The sequence below is a fragment of the Oncorhynchus tshawytscha genome, linkage group LG16 (assembly GCF_018296145.1).
Source record: "Oncorhynchus tshawytscha isolate Ot180627B linkage group LG16, Otsh_v2.0, whole genome shotgun sequence".
Classification (NCBI taxonomy): Eukaryota; Metazoa; Chordata; class Actinopteri; order Salmoniformes; family Salmonidae; genus Oncorhynchus; species Oncorhynchus tshawytscha.
Window position 1 is genome coordinate 52,488,727 of NC_056444.1, and position 20,571 is coordinate 52,509,297.

At 42.6% G+C, this 20,571-nt stretch overlaps 1 protein-coding gene across 1 annotated transcript in view; it reads left to right on the top strand.

Moving 5' to 3' along the window:
- LOC112233057 (semaphorin-3F-like) overlaps positions 1 to 18,146 on the top strand; it is a 104,546-nt gene extending 86,400 nt beyond the window's left edge. The window contains exons 6-18 of the mRNA XM_024400436.1: positions 1,662 to 1,755; positions 1,867 to 1,986; positions 2,305 to 2,450; positions 2,824 to 2,938; positions 3,095 to 3,164; positions 4,939 to 5,083; positions 5,473 to 5,695; positions 11,330 to 11,418; positions 11,555 to 11,596; positions 11,700 to 11,857; positions 16,208 to 16,275; positions 16,502 to 16,632; positions 16,750 to 18,146. Coding sequence (XP_024256204.1) covers positions 1,662 to 1,755; positions 1,867 to 1,986; positions 2,305 to 2,450; positions 2,824 to 2,938; positions 3,095 to 3,164; positions 4,939 to 5,083; positions 5,473 to 5,695; positions 11,330 to 11,418; positions 11,555 to 11,596; positions 11,700 to 11,857; positions 16,208 to 16,275; positions 16,502 to 16,632; positions 16,750 to 17,154 — 1,806 coding nt within the window. The 3' untranslated portion in view covers positions 17,155 to 18,146. The remainder of the gene's footprint in view (positions 1 to 1,661; positions 1,756 to 1,866; positions 1,987 to 2,304; positions 2,451 to 2,823; positions 2,939 to 3,094; positions 3,165 to 4,938; positions 5,084 to 5,472; positions 5,696 to 11,329; positions 11,419 to 11,554; positions 11,597 to 11,699; positions 11,858 to 16,207; positions 16,276 to 16,501; positions 16,633 to 16,749) is intronic.
- Positions 18,147 to 20,571: the final 2,425 nt, after the last annotated feature.

The following is a 20,571-nucleotide window of genomic DNA, read 5'->3' on the forward strand; positions in this document are numbered from 1 at the left end:
CCAAAGAAGATGAAAGATGTTTTTCTCACTATTAAAAATGACTTTAAATCTGCAGATAACCACAACAGTCATTTCCAAAGTCTCCAACATTGTCTCCCACTACCACAAATCAACATTTGCACAGGATAGTAAAATATAGTAAAAAGAACTCGGACCTTGCGGGAGTCCAGATAAACTGTGTTCGGCCAGTGATTGGATGTGCTTAACTCCTTTTAAATAGTGTCCAGTCAAAACTCACACCTGATTGTTTTCACACCTGATTGCGCAAATGACTGGGCTTATAAGAACACGTTTCACTAGGCTCTGTAGGCTATGTGCTCTCTAACTGTGTTCCACAGTTCCTAGGCCTATAGACTGCGCTTAGAGTTATTTGGCCACTTTAGTTGTGATTACAACCCTCATCGAAACATATAGGCATATTGGGTAGGCTGCATGTGACTATGATTAGATAAAGTCCCCCAAAAAATGCATTGCCTTAGACAGCACACGGTGGCCATCATTCACGAGTGATAATATGGGCCATTATCACGTACCTGTCGGAACTGGGGCAGAGGAATAAAATACATGTCATTGAATAGCGACTGCAAGAGGTTTTTCCCACGGTTCATTTAAATGCCAGCCAGGTAGGCTACTCTGGTTGTAAAGAGACACAATGTGCTTAATATTGGGCCTAGCCTATAGAAAGCTGATGTGACCTGCTCTTTTTAAAAAGAGGCCATTAAAACTCTTTTTTCTTGCATAGCATAGCCTATAGAAATGTGGTGCAACATAGGCTTTTCATTCTATGCATCGACCAGCTATGAGGAGCTGGCTCTCGCTGCACACCAGGTGATCCTAGTCCGCTCAAACTCTGAATGCCATTGCTCTCATGAAGTGATTGATTTGTTTTTCTATTTCATTTGCATCGATGTCAGTGTGATTAGCGAGACAATGGAGCGCTGAGTACCAGGCCATTAGCAAGTTTGGTAGGCAACTAATGACCATCAGTGGCATCAAAGCACAGTTTTGGAAAAGCCCAGTTACAGTGACTCTGTAAGGGTCTGTGTGTAGCTGGTGCAGAGGAGTCTGGCGCAGGACAGCAGAGATTACTAAATAAAAGTAACTTTACTCAGTCATCAAAAAATACAAGAATAATTCCAAGCCCACAATACAACAAACAATCACTCACAACCAAACAAGGGGAACAGAGGGTTAAATACTAAACAGGTAATTGGGTGAGTGAAACCAGGTGTGTAAGACAGACAAAACAAATGGAAAATGAAAAGTGGATCGGCGGTGGCTAGAAGGCCGGTGACGTCGACCGCCAAAAGCCGCTCGACCGCCGAAAGCCGCCCGAACAAGAAGAGGGACCAACTTCGGCGGAAGTCGTGACAGACTCAATGGTCACGTGGAAATTGACTGCGGTCATGAAATTAAACTACTATGTACATTCACAACTATTTTGTTTTCCAAATACTTCCAACAATATGTATTTTTAGTTAAGTAAACTTTCCAAATGGTATTTTGAAATGCATTCCAATATTCAACTATTTGTTTTTTCAAATAAAGGTTATCTAAATATTAGTTATAAAATGTGTTAAAAAGTCATTGAAGTACCTAAAATAGTATCTGAACCCAGGTCTGAAACATACCTACATCCATGTATTGTCCTCTCTGTGCAGGAGTACCTGTTCAGGCTGGTCCCTGGCTATGTGGACTCAGGGAAAGGGAAATGTTCCTACGACCCGCTGCAGGAGAATGCTGTGGCCCTTATCAGTGAGACCTCTTCTTGTCTGTTCATCATAACAGTTCCCACCACAGTTCTCACTTACAATACCAATAGCCATCATCATCATCCATCTTCCTCTTTTGTTCTCTCTTTGCTAGATGGGAATCTGTATGCAGGGGTCCACGTTGACTTCATGGGCACAGACCCGGCCATCTTCAGAACCCTGGGAGACAGACCTGCCGTCAGGACTGAGCAATATGACTCCCGCTGGCTGAATGGTAAGCTTGCCCCTGACCCACAGGTGACACTTTGAGCAACTCATGACTATTTTGCCCTGAGAAAAAGTCGGCCACACCTCTCTCTCTCTCTGTCTCTCTCTCTTTCATTTGTCACTTGCACAAATACAGTGAAATGCTTACCTTGCAAGCCCTTCCCAAAAGTGCAGTACCAAATTACAATTTGCAGGGATACTGGAGTAGTTGAGGTAGATACTGTATGTACATGTAGGCAGGGATTAGGAGAAGGTCTCTCTCTCTCTCTCTCTCTCTCGTTCTCTATTACCCTCTTTTCTCAAATTGACTAATGTCTGTCTCCAGAGCCTGTGTTTGTGAAGATCCAGCAGATTCCTGACAGCTCCGAGAGGAACGATGATAAGCTCTACTTCTTCTTTCGGGAGAAGAGCCTGGATTCGGCTGGGGGGGGCAGCCCCAGTGTCCTGGCCAGGGTGGGCCGAGTATGCCTGGTGAGAGACCCTCGTATATCCCCCCCTGACCTCACAAACACATAGACACATACACACACACCACAGGAGGCTGCTGAAGGGGAGGACGGCTCATAATAATGACTGGAATTGAGTGAATGGGATGGCATCAACCACATGGAAATCATGTGTTTGATGTGTTGGATACCATTCCATTTATTCTGTTCCAGCCGATACTATGAGCCCAGCTTCACCAAGTTAGGGGATAATACCTCAGTTTCAAATAATTTTCTCCCATTTCGTTCCTACTAAATGCACAACCGTTGGACACTAGAAAGCCAAGTGGTTGTGGTGATGATATTGAATGATCTACCATTTTACATAAATTCCCCCTAACTTTGTTTCACCTTCCCAGAATGATGATGGGGGTCAGAGGTCACTGGTCAACAAGTGGACGACCTTCCTGAAGGCTCGGCTGGTGTGCTCAGTGATAGGCAGTGATGGTGTGGAGACCTATTTCGATGAGCTGAGTGAGACTGCTTTTAATTCCTGCGGCATTGACATACTGTACAGTAGGCTGCAATTCAATCAGTTGCAGATAAAGGAAAATGGAGGCTTAGTCTTATTTTGACACTTGTTTATAGAAAAGGCACTGTTAACACCTTTGTCAACTTGCTTCCCATCAGAGGATGTCTTCATTCAGCCAACACAAGACGAACGCAATCCTGTTGTGTACGCTGTCTTTTCCACTGCGGGGTAATAGATCACTTGAATCTTTCCAAAATGTTTTTTTACACAACCATACATTCTATGTGCTTTGTTAGTGTCGGGCAAAAAAAAAAGCCTGCCCACCCAGTAGTTCTCCACAAATGAAGTTCTAGAACCCTGGGGTAGTTCAGTAGCGGTGCGTGGGTAAAATCACTGGGGAAGCTAAGCCAGGGGGAAAAAACACATTACAACCTATGGGTAAAATCACTGGGGAAGCCAAGCCAGGGGGGGAACATATTACAACCTATGGGTAAAATCACTGGGGAAGCCAAGCCAGGGGGGAAAAACACATTACAACCTATGGGTAAAATCACTGGGGAAGCCAAGCCAGGGGGACATATTACAACCTATGGGTAAAATCACTGGGGAAGCCAAGCCAGGGGGAAAAACATATTACAACCTATGGGTAAAATCACTGGGGAAGCCAAGCCAGGGGGGGAAAAAAACATATTACAACCTATGGGTAAAATCACTGGGGAAGCCAAGCCAGGGGGGAAAAAACACATTACAACCTATGGGTAAAATCACTGGGGAAGCCAAGCCAGGGAAAAAAAGCCATATTGCATGTGTTGTGATAATTGTGTTGTTTGCCCTACAACCTGTTAGTTTATATTCCTTAATAAATTTAACCACACCTTTGTTTTATCACAAAACCGGAGAGCAGCATCTGTCCTGTGAAGTCCACAAAGCATATTGCATGTAACAAACAGTTCAAGCAAGTTAATGTTTCCGACATTTTCAGACTACTAAACAACTATTGATTTAGAACCATGGAGAATTACCGCAAGTCTCAAAGAAAACCTGAGCTGCCTCCACTATTCCAGCACCACATCAATTTCAATATTTCATCGTCATCAAATCACCTATGCTTAGTCTAATATAGTTACAACTAAAATATACCAAAAACAGTTTGGGAAAGGGGGATACCTAGTCAGTTGTATAACTGAATGCATTCAACTGAAATGTGCCTTCCGCATTTAACCCAACCCCTCTGAATCAGTCCAATTAATGTTAGCTAAATATGATGTGGCTGTCCATGGAACTGATTTATGTGTTTGTGTGTGTGTGTGTGTGCCTGTGTGTGTGCGTGTGTGAAAGTAGGAAAAACTTGACTCACCCTACTTGTAGAGAAACACCAATGCCATCCTCCTCTTTTCCATGTTGCTGAAATGGTCTATGACTCTGTCATACAGTACACACTTTTAGTTTTTGTTGTCCTAGGCTACCTGGCTAAAATGCATGCTCTCTAGCCTAACTTCCTTTCATTGGCAATGATGAGCCAGCTAGTTAAAATTAGCCAACATTTAGCTTCATATTGAACTTCCATCCTCTCAGGCCAGGGGCACAATTTATGAATTTATGGTTGTATCAGAATCGCTGTTATAATCATTGGCTAGTACAACTAATTAAATAAAACCACAAGTCCTTTGACACTCTTCCCTTGACACTTTTTTTCTGGTGCACCAGGACCATTCAAAGTTGATCTCACTCAGTTTAGCTCAACGCTGATTGGCTATTATTTTTTTAATCAAGAGAGGCCAAATGCTCGTTGGCTTCTTTTGCATTCAATGCTACGGACGGCGACAATGTCATACTCTTTTTGACCAGACAGCATCAGATAGATGGGCTACGCATACAGAGACAGAGGGGCGCTGTTTCGCTCGCTCGGATGCCTTTCTTCCCTTGGCATACATGAATACACACCACTGGGGTAGTTTATTTTGATGACTCTCTTCCACCACCTTTCCACCTCTTTCCTTAGGTCTGTGTTTAAGGGCTCAGCCGTGTGTGTGTACTCTATGTCCGACATTCGCAATGTCTTCAATGGCCCCTTCTCACACAAGCATGGACACAACTACCAGTGGACCCCCTACACTGGAAAGATCCCCTACCCTCGCCCTGGAACGGTACGTACACTCAGGACCAATAAACAAACAAATTATGGGTAGCTTTGAAGTTGCTATTGATCATAGAGTCAAATCTAGATCAACAAGTAATCAAAAGAAACAATGTGTCAAACTGTCAGTGTCTTGGTGTGGTCAAGATCCCATAATTCCCACGATCCAACACACAAGAACATGTTGAGCTACATGCTACGTATTCATTGATGTGCATGCTACGTATTCATTGATGTACACCGTAGCAAAACATTGTGCAATGGAAAAGGAAACATGCAGTTTTGATTGGCCAAGTCCAGATACAGTAGTTCTTCCCTGTTTTTAGATGGTTTTCTTCTTTTTGGTGCCACTGAACATGACCCAGTTCAACCAGAGCTATCTATCCTTTTCGTCTACAGTGTCCAGGAGGAACGTTCACCCCGGGCCTCCGCTCCACCAAGGAGTTTTCGGATGAGGCAGTGAACTTTGTGAGGGCACACCCCCTCATGTACCACCCTGTCTACACAATACACAAGCGCCCTCTGGTGGTCCGAACTGGGGTGGACTACCGATTCACCTCCATCGTGGTGGACCTGGTGGATGCTGTGGACGGGAGGTATGAGGTGCTCTTCCTGGGCACAGGTGAGCCATGCTAGCTAGCAGCTGTAACTATTATCCACCTATACCCAGAGATGACTTGCACTAGAGTTCGATTAATGTTCGATGACGTTAATTAGTACCTTAAATCTACTGACCTGGAACTGCCATGATTTAGGTCATGCAATAAGGCTGAAAAAGATATTAAACAAAAAAAAGAAACGTCCTCTCACTGTCAACTGCGTTTATTTCCAGCAAACTTAACATGTGTAAATATTTGTATGAACATATTAAGATTCAACAACTGAGACATAACCTGAACAAGTTCCACAGACATGTGACTAACAGAAATGGAATAATGTGTCCCTGAACAAAGGGGGGTGTCAAAATCAAAAGTAACAGACTTGCAGGAAATCACGCACAGAACGAGCAGTATGGCTGGTGGTATTGTCATGCTGGAGGGCCATGTCAGAATGAGCCTGCAGGAAGGGTACCACATGAGGGAGGAGGATGTCTTCCCTGTAACGCACAACGTTGAGATTGCCTGCAATGACAACAAGCTCAGTTTGATGATGCTGTGACACGCCGCCCCAGACCATGACGGACCCTCACCCTCCAAATTGATCCCACTCCAGAGTACAGGCCTCGGTGTAACGCTCATTCCTTTGACGATAAACGCAAATCCGACCATCACCCCTGGTGAGACAAAACATGCACCTGTGGTCAAGTGGTCTGCCACTGCGAGGACTATCAGCTGTCCGTCCTGTCTCCCTGTATCGCTGTCTTAGGCATCTCACAGTACGGACATTGCAATTTATTGCCCTGGCCACATCTGCAGTCCACATGGCTCCTTGCAGCATGCCTAAGGCACTTTCACGCAGATGAGTAGGGACCCTGGGCATCTTTCTTTTGGTGTTTATCAGAGTGAGTAGAAAGGCTTCTTAAGTGTCCTAAGTTTTCTTTTCATAACTGTGACCTTAATTGCCTACCGTCTGTAAGGTGTTAGCGTCTTAACGACCGTTCCACAGGTGCATGTTCATTAATTGTTTATGGTTCATTGCCTGGGAAAGCATGGGAAACAGTGTTTAAAGCCTTTACAATTAATATCTGTGAAAGCATTTGGATTTTTACAAATTATCTTTGAAAGACAGGGTCCTGAAAAAGGGACGTTTCTTTTTTTGCTGAGTTTGTGCTCTCAAAAAGGAAAAAGCAGACATTGCGCTATTACGAGAGACCACCCTCTGTGTTACTGAACATCCTAAACTCCGCAGAGCTTGGGTGGGACAGCTGTATTTCCCATCTCTCAAATCAAACAGTAGAGGCACAGCCATACTTATCCATAAGCATGTTTTATTCATAATTGACAAAACCATATCTGATCCGGAGGGGAAATGTATTCTGATATCTGGGTCACTATATGGGCAACCAATTCCTATTTTAAATATATATGCCCCTAACACAGATACTCCTGATTTCATGTCGAAAATGATAACCCTGTTCAATGAGCATTGTATTTCCTTTGGAGTGCTGGCTGGAGATTTTAAGTGTACCCTCAACTCAACTCTGGACAAATCATCTCAAGTGCCCACCACAAACCCTAGATCGGTAAAGATGTTGAACTCTCTTACTAAATAGATCTTGAGATAGGAGCTGGAACGCTGCAAAAAAGTACACTGCTCAAAAAAATAAAGGGAACACTGAAACAACACAATGTAACTCCAAGTCAATCACACTTCTGTGAAATCAAACAGTCCACTTAGGAAGCAACACTGACAATAAATTTCACATGCTGTTGTGCAAATGGAATAGACAACAGGTGGAAATTATAGGCAATTAGCAAGACACCCCCAATAAAGGAGTGGTTCTGCAGGTGGGGACCACAGACCACTTCTCAGTTCCTATGCTTCCTGGCTGATGTCTGGATCACTTTTGAATGCTGACGGTGCTTTCACTCTAGTGGTAGCATGAGACAGAGTCTACAATCCACACAAGTGGCTCAGGTAGTGCAGCTCATCCAGGATGGCACATCAATGCGAGCTGTGGCAAGAAAGTTTGCTGTGTCTGTCAGCGTAGTGTCCAGAGCATGGAGGCGCTACCAGGAGACAGGCCAGTACATCAGGAGACGTGGAGGAGGCCGTAGGAGGGCAACAACCCAGCAGCAGGACCGCTACCTCCGCCTTTGTGCAAGGAGGAGCAGGAGGAGCACTGCCAGAGCCCTGCAAAATGACCTCCAGCAGGCCACAAATGTGCATGTGTCTGCTCAAACGGTCAGAAACAGACTCCATGAGGGTGGTATGAGGGCCCGACGTCCACAGGTGGGGGTTGTGCTTACAGCCCAACACCTTGCAGGACGTTTGGCAAATTTGCCACTGGCGCCCTGTGCTCTTCACAGATGAAAGCAGGTTCACACTGAGCACATGTGACAGATGTGACAGAGTCTGGAGACGCCGTGGTGAACGTTCTGCTGCCTGCAACATCCTCCAGCATGACCGGTTTGGCGGTGGGTCAGTCATGGTGTGGGGTGGCATTTCTTTGGGGGGCCGCACAGCCCTCCATGTGCTCGGTAGAGGTAGCCTGACTGCCATTAGGTACCGAGATGAGATCCTCAGACCCTTGTGAGACCATATGCTGGTGCGGTTGGCCCTGGGTTCCTCCTAATGCAAGACAATGCTAGACCTCATGTGGCTGGAGTGTGTCAGCAGTTCCTGCAAGAGGAAGGCATTGATGCTATGGACTGGCCCGCCCGTTCCCCAGACCTGAATCCAATTGAGCACATCTGGGACATCATGTCTTGCTTTAGTCCAGGTCTGGGAGGAGATCCCTCAGGAGACCATCCGCCACCTCATCAGGAGCATGCCCAGGTGTTGTAGGGAGGTCATACAGGCACGTGGAGGCCACACACACTACTGAGCCTCATTTTGACTTGTTTTAAGGACATTACATCAAAGCTGGATCAGCCTGTAGTGTGGTTTTCCACTTTAATTTTGAGTGTCACTCCAAATCCAGACCTCCATGGGTTGATAAATTTGATTTCCATTGATAATTTTTGTGTGATTTTGTTGTCAGCACATTCAACTATGTAAAGAAAAAAATATTTAATAAGAATATTTCATTCATTCAGATCTAGGATGTGTTATTTTAGTGTTCCCTTTATTTTTTTTAGCAGTGTACATAAACAATCCCCAGACAGTGCCTCCTGGAGTCAACTTAAAGCAGCCAAACCCAAACTAAACTTGGACTATACTCGGGAGAGTATAGTCACTAAACAGAAATACCATGAGTATAGCAATAGGCCTAGCAAATTGCTTGCTTACCAATTAAAAAAAGAGCAGTCAGAGCGTACAATCATGGCCATCCGAACAGCAATGACAAGGTCACATATGATCCAAATCAGATAGATTTAACTTTTCATTAATTTTACTGCAAATTATACTTCTGAGAGAACATACAGAGGCAAAACTCCATTCCTTCCTCATCAGCCACCTTGTGGAAGGGACTTTGTGGATCTGAGGCTCTTTCCCCTGTTGCCTCCCTCATCCTCCAAATCCCACCAACATCAGCCGTCTCAGAGCGCAACTGGTCCTTGTTTGGGAACACACACACCAAAACATGCAACAGGCTGACCAATAAAAGGGTTGAAAAATTGGTGGCCATCTGGGTATTTTTTTGTGCTTTTTGAGCCTGACAGCGAGCTGTCCTCATCAAGGTTGGAAAGTGACAGTGAAGATGAGGCCTCAGAGTCTGATGTTCAAGAGGTGGACATTGGGAAGGTCCAGGAAGAAAACATGGAAGCCTGAGAGGAAGACAACCAAAGCTTTAGTTTCTAGCCTATCATTTTACAGAAGTATGTTGAAAACGTTTTTGAGAGATGTGATGGATCATTGGGGATCATTCAATATTCCCTTTCTTTTGTTGTTCAGTAAAATCCTCCCATGTGAAAAGTCAACTAATTTAATTCAAGTTGAATTCGTAACTAAATTGTTTTTTAAAATTTCTATTGGAAGGATTTAATCATTTGCAATTATGTCTCCATATATGGTAAATATATCCAATGCAAAAAACATCTATATTTAAATGGTATTAATATTTTATTTGCATATATTTCCGTTAATTCCCATAAATTCCGGTTAATTCAGACGGAAAGTTTCCACCTCTAAATATTCCCCAAAATGTGCAACACTACTTATGACCCCAGGTTTGATAGACTCTGGTCTTCACTACTCAACTATATTTCAAATTGGACAGAGTCAATGGGGTGATTAGGGAAATTAGTGTATATACATGTTGTGTAAGGTGCTGTAAAAACTCATTATTTGCTCCTTGTCTCAGCTAAAGCTGGAAACAGCTAAGATGATTCACAGATAGTGCTGCTGCAAATCGGTTTGTTTTGTTTTATATTTTATTTTATTATTTATGTCTGCCACATCTGTGAATGTGGAATGTGTTTTGTTTGTTGATCGAAAAACAAGAGAAGGTAACTAACTGTAAATTGAAAAAGACTAACACATTTGGGATCATTAACCTTTAGAAAAAAATCCCTAACCGTAAATTTTGTAAAATAAATTGTACACAATTAAAATCAGTATACTATCAAAAAGCTACGATTAACAGGTCCCGGTCCTCATCATAAAGGCTAAAATATATATATTTTATAAATACGTACCGCAATAATGCTGTAAGTAGGAGAAGATACGCGTCTTTCAAATTATTTGCCATGGATATAAATAAAGTCTTCCACACGTCATCTTCGTTAACAATTGGAAAAATGGAGAGGAAGCGAAAGCGGCGAAGTCCTGTAATGGCAATAATTTGAGAAGTGAAAGGAGAAGGTGATGAAATACAAACTTTGCAAGGTGGAATTGACCTACAGCGGCAGTGCAGGTGCATTGCTGAAAGAGTAAGCAAATCACATCGCTGATTAGAGAAATTATTGCTGTTGATGTCCAGCCATTGTCAATGGTAGAGGATGTCGGCTTCAATACCCTAATGGCATATCTAGAACCTGACTACAAGATGCCATGTCGAAGAACCGTGATGGCCCTGATGGAGAGCTCTCGAACACCATACGTAGCGTTAACAACAGATTGTTGGACATTTATGAACACGCTCTCATACATCACTGCAACGAGCCATCACATTGATGATAAGTGGGACATGAAGTACGTACTGACAACGGAGAACCTAAAATAGCATTAATACCATCGTTGCTGAGTGGGTGGGGGAGGGCAGTAAAAGTGAACGCTGTCTGGCTGGGTTTCCAGTAGTAACCACAGTCATTTTTTTACATTGTGGCAATCTTAAAATAAAAATGTTTTTGGTCTTAATTTAAGGTTCGGGTCAGGCATAGGGTTAGCAGTGTGGTTAGGGTTAAAATCACATTTTAAAAAGAGAAATGTAGAAATAGGCGGACTTTGTGGCTGTGATAACTAGTGACGATCTGTATGTAGCCAGGGCTGCTGTAGATTGAACTGCATTGCCCCCTAGCGGTCACACGCAGAACCATATCTAGATTATGAATTTACGCCATTTGATATTTTATTTAACGTTTAAACGATAAAAAAACATATATTTTTTTGTGATTTTTACATTTCACACATACCTTCTCTAAATATGTTTCTAGAATATTTAGGCTATCTGTGGTACTATGTACGCTATGAACTGCTCTCCCCTCTTTTGTAGATCGTGGGACAGTCCAAAAGGTGATAGTACTTCCTAAAGACACTAGCACAACAGAAGAACTCACATTAGAGGAAGTGGAAATGTTCAGGGTAATGACAATCATTACTATTTCATGTAAATCACTGTCTAGTATGAATTAATACAAGACGGGAGATGGGACAAGCCAAAAGCTTCATACTGCAGTATTATCTTCTCCTAATCCCTATTTGTTGTTCTTTTTTGCAGACTCCAGCTCCTATTAAGACTATGAAGTTATCATCAAAAAGGGTACGTTTCATCAATTATCACTTGTTCATCTATGATTACTGCTGTTGTTGTGTTGCTGTTTGTATGCCTCTGATAGTCCTTCCTCTTCCCTTCTGACCCACAGCAACAGCTGTATGTGTCATCAGAGAGGGGGCTTACCCAGTTGTCCCTGCACAGGTGTAGCGTCTATGGGAAGGCCTGTTCAGACTGCTGCCTGGCCAGAGACCCTTACTGTGCCTGGGACGGGGAGACATGCGCCACCTTTAGCCCCTCCACCAAGAGGTCAGGCACCTTAGCATCAACATAATAGAGTGCCTTCAGAAAGTATTCATACCCCTTGACTTATTCCACATTTTGTTATGTTACGGCCTGAATTCAAAATGGATTAAATAATGTTTTTTCTCACCCGTCTACACACAGTGAAAACAACATGTTTTTAGACATTTTTGCTAATTGATTGATAATGAAATACAGATATATTCAATTTACATAAGTATTCACATCCCTGAGTCAATACTTTGTAGAAGCACCTTTGGCAGCGATTACAGCTTTGAGTCATCTGTATCAGCTTTGCACATGGATTTGGGGATTTTCTCCCATTCGTCCTTGCAGATTTTCTCAAGCTCTGTTAAGTTAGATTGGGAGCAGCGGTGAACAGTAATCTTCAAGTCTTTCCATAGATTTTCAATGGAATTCAAGTCTGGTCTTTGGCTGGGCAGCTCAAGGACTTTCACATCCTTAATCTGAAGCCATTCCAGGGTTGCTTTGGCTGTATGCTTGGTGTCATTGTCCTGTTGGATAGTAAATCTTTGCCCCAGTCTATGGTCATTTGCACTCTGAATCAGGTTCTCATCAAGGATTGGCCTTTATTTGGTTCTGTTCATTGTTCCCTCTATCCTGGTGGCATCATGCTGCCACCACCATGCTTCACGGTAGGGATGGTATTAGATGGGTGATGGGTTTTCTCCAGACATCACTTTGCATTCAGGCCAAACAGTTCAAATGTTGTCTCATCAGACCACTGAATCTTTTGTCTTATGCTCTGTCTTTCACTTGCCTTTTTGCAAACTCCAGGCATGCTGTCATGTGCCTTTGTCTCGAGAGTTGCTTCCGTTTGGCCGCTCTCCCATAAAGCCCAGATTAGTGAAGTGCTATAGAGACCGTTGTCCAACTCGTCCCAAACCATCTCAATTGGTTTGAGGTTTTGTGATTGTGGAGACCAGGTCATCTGCTGCAGCAATCCATCACTCTCCTTCTTGGTCAAATAGCCCTTACAGAGCCTGTTAGGTATGTTTTGGGTCATTGTCCTGTTGAAAAACAAATGATAGTTCCACTAAGCACAAACCAGATGGGATGGCGTATGCTGCAGAATGCTGTGGTAGCCATGCTGGTTAAGTGTGCCTTGAATTTAAAATAAATCACTAACAGTGTCATCAGCAAAGCACACCCACACCATCACACCTCCTCCTCCATGCTTCACGGTGGGAACCACACATGCAGAGATAATCCTTTCACCTACTCTGCATCTCCCAAAGACACAGCGGTTGGAACCAAAAATCTCAAATTTGGACTCAAAGGACAGATTTCCATTGCTCGTGTTTCTTGGCCCAAGCAAGTCTCTTTTTCTTATTGGTGTCCTTTAGTAGTGGTTTCTTTGCAACCCTTTGACCATGAAGGCCTGATTTACGCAGTCTCCTCTGAACAGTTGATGTTGAGATGTGTCTGTTACTTGAACTCTGTGAAGCATTTATTTGGGCTGCAATCTGAGGTGCAGTTAACTCTGATGAATTTATCCTCAGCAGTAGAGGTAACTGGGTTTTCCTTTCCTGTGGTGGTCCTCATGAGAGCCAGTTTCATCATAGCGCTTGATGGTTTTTGCAACTGCACATTTTCTGCATTGTCTGATCTTCATGTCTCTAAGTAATGATGGACTGAAATTTCTCTTTGCTTATTTGTGCTGTTCTTGTCATAATATGCTGTATACCACCCCTACCTTGTCACAACACAACTGACTGTCTCAACGCATTAAGAAGGAAAGATATTAATTGAAATGCATTCCAGGTTACTACCTCATGAAGCTGGTTGAGAGAATGCCAGTGTGCAAAGGGTGGCTACTTTGAAGAATCTCAAATGTGAAATATATTTTAATTTGTTTTTGATTACTACATGATTCCATATGTATTATTTCATGACAGTGATTTGAGAAGAGTAGGATAATGGTCCCACTTAAGTTCACTTTTCTAGATACTTAGGACAGCTTATCAGCCATACCAGTGATTGTCGGAGAGGTGACATTATCGCCTCTACCTCGTGTTGAGATTGAGTTCGAACCACTTTGGACGTGAGCTGCAGCTACAGTTGAAGTCGGAAGTTTACATACACTTAGGTTGGAGTCATTAAAACTCGTTTTTCAACCACTCCACAAATGTCTTGTTAATAAACTATTGTTTTGGGAAGTCGGTTAGGACATCTACTTTGTGCATGACAAGTAATTTTTCCAACAATTGTTTACAGACAGATTATTTCACTTATAATTCACTGTATCACAATTCTAGTGGGTCAGAAGTTTGCATACATTAAGTTGACTGTGCCTTTAAACAGCTTGGAAAATTCCAGAAAATGTCATGGCTTTTGAAGCTACTGATAGGCTAATTGACATCATTTGAGTCAATTGGAGGTGTACCTGGATGTATTTCAAGGCCTACATTCAAACTCAGTGCCTCTTTGCTTGACATCATTGGAAAATCAAAAGAAATCAGCCAAGACCTCAGAAAAAAATTGTGGACCTCCACAAGTCTGGTTCATCCTTGGGAGCAATTTTCAAATGCCTGAAGGTACCACGTTCATCTGTACAAACAATAGTGCGCAAGTATAAACACCATGGGACCATGCAGTCGTCATACCGCTCAGGAAGAAGACGCAGAGATGAAGAGTACTTTGGTACGAAAAGTGCAAATCAATCCCAGAATAGCAGCAAAGGACCTTGTGAAGATGCTGGAGGAAACGGGTACAAAAGTATCTATTTCTACATTAAAACGAGTCCTATATCGATAGAACCTGAAAGGCCGCTCCGCAAGGAAGAAGCCACTGCTCCAAAACTGCCATAAATAAGCCAGACTACGGTTTGCAACTGCACATGTCCTCTGGTCTGATGAAACAAACGACCATCGTTATGTTTGGAGGAGAAAGGGGGAGGCTTACAAGCCAAAGAACACCATCCCAACCTTGAAGCACGAGGTGGCAGCATCATGTTGTGGGGGTGCTTTTCTGCAGGAGGGACTGGGGGACTTCACAAAATAGATGGCATCATGAGGTAGGAAAATGATGTGGATATATTGAAGCAAAATCTCAAGACATCAGTCAGGAAGTTAAAGCTTGGTCGCAAATGGGTCTTCCAAATGGACAATGACTCCAAGCATACTTCCAAAGTTGTGGTAAAATGGCTTAAGGACAACAAAGTCAAGGTATTGGAGTGGCCATCACAAAGCCCTGACCTCAATCCTATAGAAAATGTGTGGGCAGAACTGAAAAAGTGTGTGTGAGCAAGGAGGCCTACAAACCTGAGTCAGTTACACCAGCTCTGTCTGGAGGAATGGGCCAACATTCACCCAACTTATTGTGGGAAGCTTGTGGAAGGCTACCCGAAACGTTTGACCCAAGTTAAACCATTTAAAGGCAATGCTACCAAATATTAATTGAGTATATGTAAACGTCTGACCCACTGGGACTGTCATGAAAGAAATAAAAGCTGAAATAAATAATTATCTCTACTATTATTCTGACATTTCACATTCTTAAAATAAAGTGATTGATCCTAACTGACCTAAGACAGGGAATTTTTACTAGGATTAAATGTCAGGAATTGTGAAAAACTAAGTTTAAATGTATTTAGCTAAGCTGTATGTAAACTTACGACTTCAACTGTACATGCTTCTCTGGTCTGATATGTTAATACTTAACCCATCATGTTATACAGTTCTTCAAAAGAGGCGGTTCGTGAGGCTGACACGCTCTCTGACCTCACTCAAGGGGGTGGTGACTACTTACTTATCAAAGTTATAGGAACAATTTCCTCTTATAGTTTCTAAGATCATATCCCTCTCTTAACAAAAACACTAATACATTTTCATATTTCATACACAATGTAGAGGATGGAAACTTTGTACATGTTGTGTATATACTTTTCATGTTACAGTATTTCCTTTTATACAATTTTTAATGTCATCACAAAATATCAACCAAAATGACATTATTATTCTTTAGATCGCCTTTGACCATTCCCCAAGTTCTATGTTAGAAATGTTGTTCCAGTATTCACTTTAGAATGTGTTAAGCGTTTCGTCTAGACAATGTCTGTGAAACAAAGGCACATTCCTGTGTGAATTGAATATTCTAATCCTTGATTTATAACAGGGTGTGAACTGTCAACCTCCCCCCAGCTCCCAGCTTCCATCTCCCCCCTCTGTGGGTGAGAGAGGGTCTGGCTGAAGTTATTTATTGCTAAGCTGATCTGACCTATTTGGATCCTCACAGGACAGTCATGACATTAGTTTAGCTGAAGTAATTCCATCCAAACTGCTTACCGGGTTTCAGGCATAAGTCAAAGTTGTGATAATTGTTACTTGTTCACAGGCGAAGCAGAAGACAGGATATTAAGCATGGAAACCCCTTGCGGCAGTGCAGAGGGTTCAATGCAAAAGGTACGTGACGAACAATATCTCCCTTACATCTTATATAGAGTGTGTATCTGAAAGCCTGGTCTGGCGAATAGATTTTTGTATAAAGAGTAATTTTTTTCTGCATACAATGGTCTCGCAACACATTCTCACGAAGGAGTTAACCACTGTTAATGAGTCAAAAGGCCTTTTATTCACACTATGCCATAATCTATACTTCACTTTATTTCTCTGATTCTGTCTCCTCCAGTGGAGAAGCGTCTCAGTGAAACAGTGCAGTTTGGGGTGAAGGGGAGCAGTACGTTCCTGGAGTGCCAACCTAGATCTCCACAAGCGACAGTCAAATGGCTCTACCAGACACCAGACGGCAGGAGGAAAGTGGTAAAACAAGGCCTAACGGACCGTTTAGTAAACTTTTGTAAGATGGCTGTAGATAATGTTGTCTTTTCCTTTTCGCTCACGCTGATGTTCCTTATCCCTTCTCTCCCCTTCCCCCAGCTGAGCCGAGACGGAGAGGTGCTGAAGACAGCTCATGGCATCTTGCTCAAGTCTCTGAGCCACGCTGACAGGGGGCTGTACCACTGCCTGGCCACTGAGAACAACTTCAAGCACACAGTGGTCCGCGTGGCCCTCCGCATCCTGGACCGGGAGATAGTGGAGGCCCTCACCTCCCTGGATGCCCCGCTGGAGGACCAGAACCTCCATCACCATCCCCACCACCCACCGCCCCCGCCTCAAACTCTGCCACTGCAGTTCTCCTCCCAGCCGGAGATCCGCCTCATCAACCAGTACTGTCAGTCCTACTGGCAGCAGTTCAACCCCAACCTTCCCACAAAACGCACCAACAGGAAGCATGTCAAGAGCCAGCCAGAGCCAGCCCCAGGGGGCCCTATCCCCTCCTAGACTCCTTCTCTCCCCTCTCCTTCACTGGTGCCCGGGCCAGGTCCTGGAGTGTCACAGTGGCCCGCCACACTGCAGAGTCACTCACTCATGTTGTGATGTTGATGTTGTTATGTGTATTGTTCATCCCATTCCCATTCAGGGTTAGTCTCCATGGGCCCAATTCTGACTTTAGATCAGTGCACATAGCTATGCGCTTTCTTGTAAATCCTCTATTGATGTCATTGACAGTTGAGGTCAAATTGGAGTTACACGCACAGAGGGTTTGGTCCTAAAAATCTTCTGTTTATTTAGCAAATGAACTGCCCTATTCAGTCCAAATTGGTAACTAAGTAACCTGAATATAATCCCTGATCCTATAAACCTGGGTATTATCAATTGGATTGCTACTTATGTTATAGTATGTCTCACTCAGTATAAGCAGGTTTAGAAACTGCAGAGGATTGTTAGTGTACACAAGAGTTGTGTAGCAAGCACCATGGTAGTTAGGCGATAGGGAGACCCTATCATATGAATCATTGTGAAACCATACTTTTACAATCCATTTGTTCCCCTGAATCTAACATTTTCAAAAATCAGTGTTTCAAACATTCATTTGAACTAATTGATGAAAAATTGGCAATTTTTGTATTATATTATGTGTATTGTGTTTCCATTCAAAATATTGTAACAGTAGAATCCTGCCAATGTCAAATCAGGAAGAATATGGCTCAGTTTTTCATCCGCCATTTATTAAGATTCTGATATAACAATGTGATCAATTTTAGCAAATTTACATTGTTTTGATTGTGTTTTTAAAATGACGTATCACAGAAAATGTGGATACTCAGAAACTCCTGCTTAATTTGACCAAACGTATTTGTTAGCAGGAAGAATCTGACCAAATGAGTCTCTACTTTTTATTTGTTGTACTCTTTGGGTTTATGCATATATATATATATACAGTGCCTTGCGAAAGTATTCGGCCCCCTTGAACTTTGCGACCTTTTGCCACATTTCAGGCTTCAAACATAAAGATATAAAACTGTATTTTTTTGTGAAGAATCAACAATAAGTGGGACACAATCATGAAGTGGAATGACATTTATTGGATATTTCAAACTTTTTTTAACAAATCAAAAACTGAAAAATTGGGTGTGAAATTATTCAGCCCCCTTAAGTTAATACTTTGTAGCGCCACCTTTTGCTGCGATTACAGCTGTAAGTCGCTTGGGGTATGTCTATCAGTTTTGCACATCGAGAGACTGACATTTTTTCCCATTCCTCCTTGCAAAACAGCTCGAGCTCAGTGAGGTTGGATGGAGAGCATTTGTGAACAGCAGTTTTCAGTTCTTTCCACAGATTCTCGATTGGATTCAGGTCTGGACTTTGACTTGGACATTCTAACACCTGGATATGTTTATTTTTTAACCATTCCATTGTAGATTTTGCTTTATGTTTTGGATCATTGTCTTGTTGGAAGACAAATCTCCGTCCCAGTCTCAGGTCTTTTGCAGACTCCATCAGGTTTTCTTCCAGAATGGAAGGGTATTTGGCTCCATCCATCTTCCCATCAATTTTAACCATCTTCCCTGTCCCTGCTGAAGAAAAGCAGGCCCAAACCATGATGCTGCCACCACCATGTTTGACAGTGGGGATGGTGTGTTCAGGGTGATGAGCTGTGTTGCTTTTACGCCAAACATAACGTTTTGCATTGTTGCCAAAAAGTTCAATTTTGGTTTCATCTGACCAGAGCACCTTCTTCCACATGTTTGGTGTGTCTCCCAGGTGGCTTGTGGCAAACTTTAAACAACACTTTTTATGGATATCTTTAAGAAATGGCTTTCTTCTTGCCACTCTTCCATAAAGGCCAGATTTGTGCAATATACGACTGATTATTGTCCTATGGACAGAGTCTCCCACCTCAGCTGTAGATCTCTGCAGTTCATCCAGAGTGATCATGGGCCTCTTGGCTGCATCTCTGATCAGTCTTCTCCTTGTATGAGCTGAAAGTTTAGAGGGACGGCAGGTCTTGGTAGATTTGCAGTGGTCTGATACTCCTTCCATTTCAATATTATCGCTTGCACAGTGCTCCTTGGGATGTTTAAAGCTTGGGAAATCTTTTTGTATCCAAATCCAGCTTTAAACTTCTTCACAACATTATCTCGGACCTGCCTGGTGTGTCCCTTGTTCTTCATGATGCTCTCTGTGCTTTTAACGGACCTCTGAGACTATCACAGTGCAGGTGCATTTATACGGAGACTTGATTACACACAGGTGGATTGTATTTATCATCATTAGTCATTTAGGTCAACATTGGATCATTCAGAGATCCTCACTGAACTTCTGGAGAGAGTTTGCTGCACTGAAAGTAAAGGGGCTGAATAATTTTGCATGCCCAATTTTTCCGTTTTTGATTTTGTTAAAAAAAAATTGAAATATCCAATAAATGTCGTTCCACTTCATGATTGTGTCCCACTTGTTGTTGATTCTTCACAAAAAAATATAAAACTGTATCTTTATGTTTGAAGCCTGAAATGTGGAAAATGGACACAAAGTTCAAGGGGGCCGAATACTTTCGCAAGGCACTGTATATATATATTTTCCCAATACAAATTTACTAGATACAAAACCATTAGCGTCAGCTAAAAAGCTATCCAAGTCTCCGACCTTGTGCTTCTTTCTGCTCAGCACTTCAACAGTGTGTTAGGCAGAGACAATATTTTGGACCAAACTGTTCCATTCTCCAGCCAAGACTATAGAGAGGGATTTTAAAAATGTACATGTAAATAGAGCAAGTTTGGTTTGGAACAATTCATTCAGAAAAAGAGATTCATTAGCTGTTGATTATTGCAGTGAGAAAAGAAATGGAGACAGTACAGGAGTTTGCTATTGCATTGCTTCAAAATGACAATACATATTACCTCTTCTATGGGAGCTACATTACTTTTACACAGCCTGACACCTGATATGAACCTGATCCAACAACAGAAACTGGACTGGAAGGCTCTTTACAGTTTGACTATATGACATGGCCACACTGTATTTCTTGTCTTCTAGAGATGAGACATGATTATTATACTCGCTAGCACTCACCTGGCTCTTATCAACAATGTTTCTTTGAGCTCCTTTTGCCTGATTCATAAGCTGTGGTCATCTTTTGACCTTATGTCATGTACTACGTGTGTACAGTGCGTTCATATGGACTTTTAGATCTCACAGAGATCTATGCTAGGTTTGGACTTTTCATGAATCCATTGCACTCCCTCTCACCCATGCCATGAAACATATTTTGAGACTGTAGATATTCTTGTTCTGCACTTTGGTGGTGGGGGTGTGAGGGCTGGGATGGGGAAGGGGATATTATAATTATCATGTGGTTTACAGGACCAGTATTAACAGAAAGAGGATTTGAGGAAAAAGAGGTAGACCTTTTTGGAA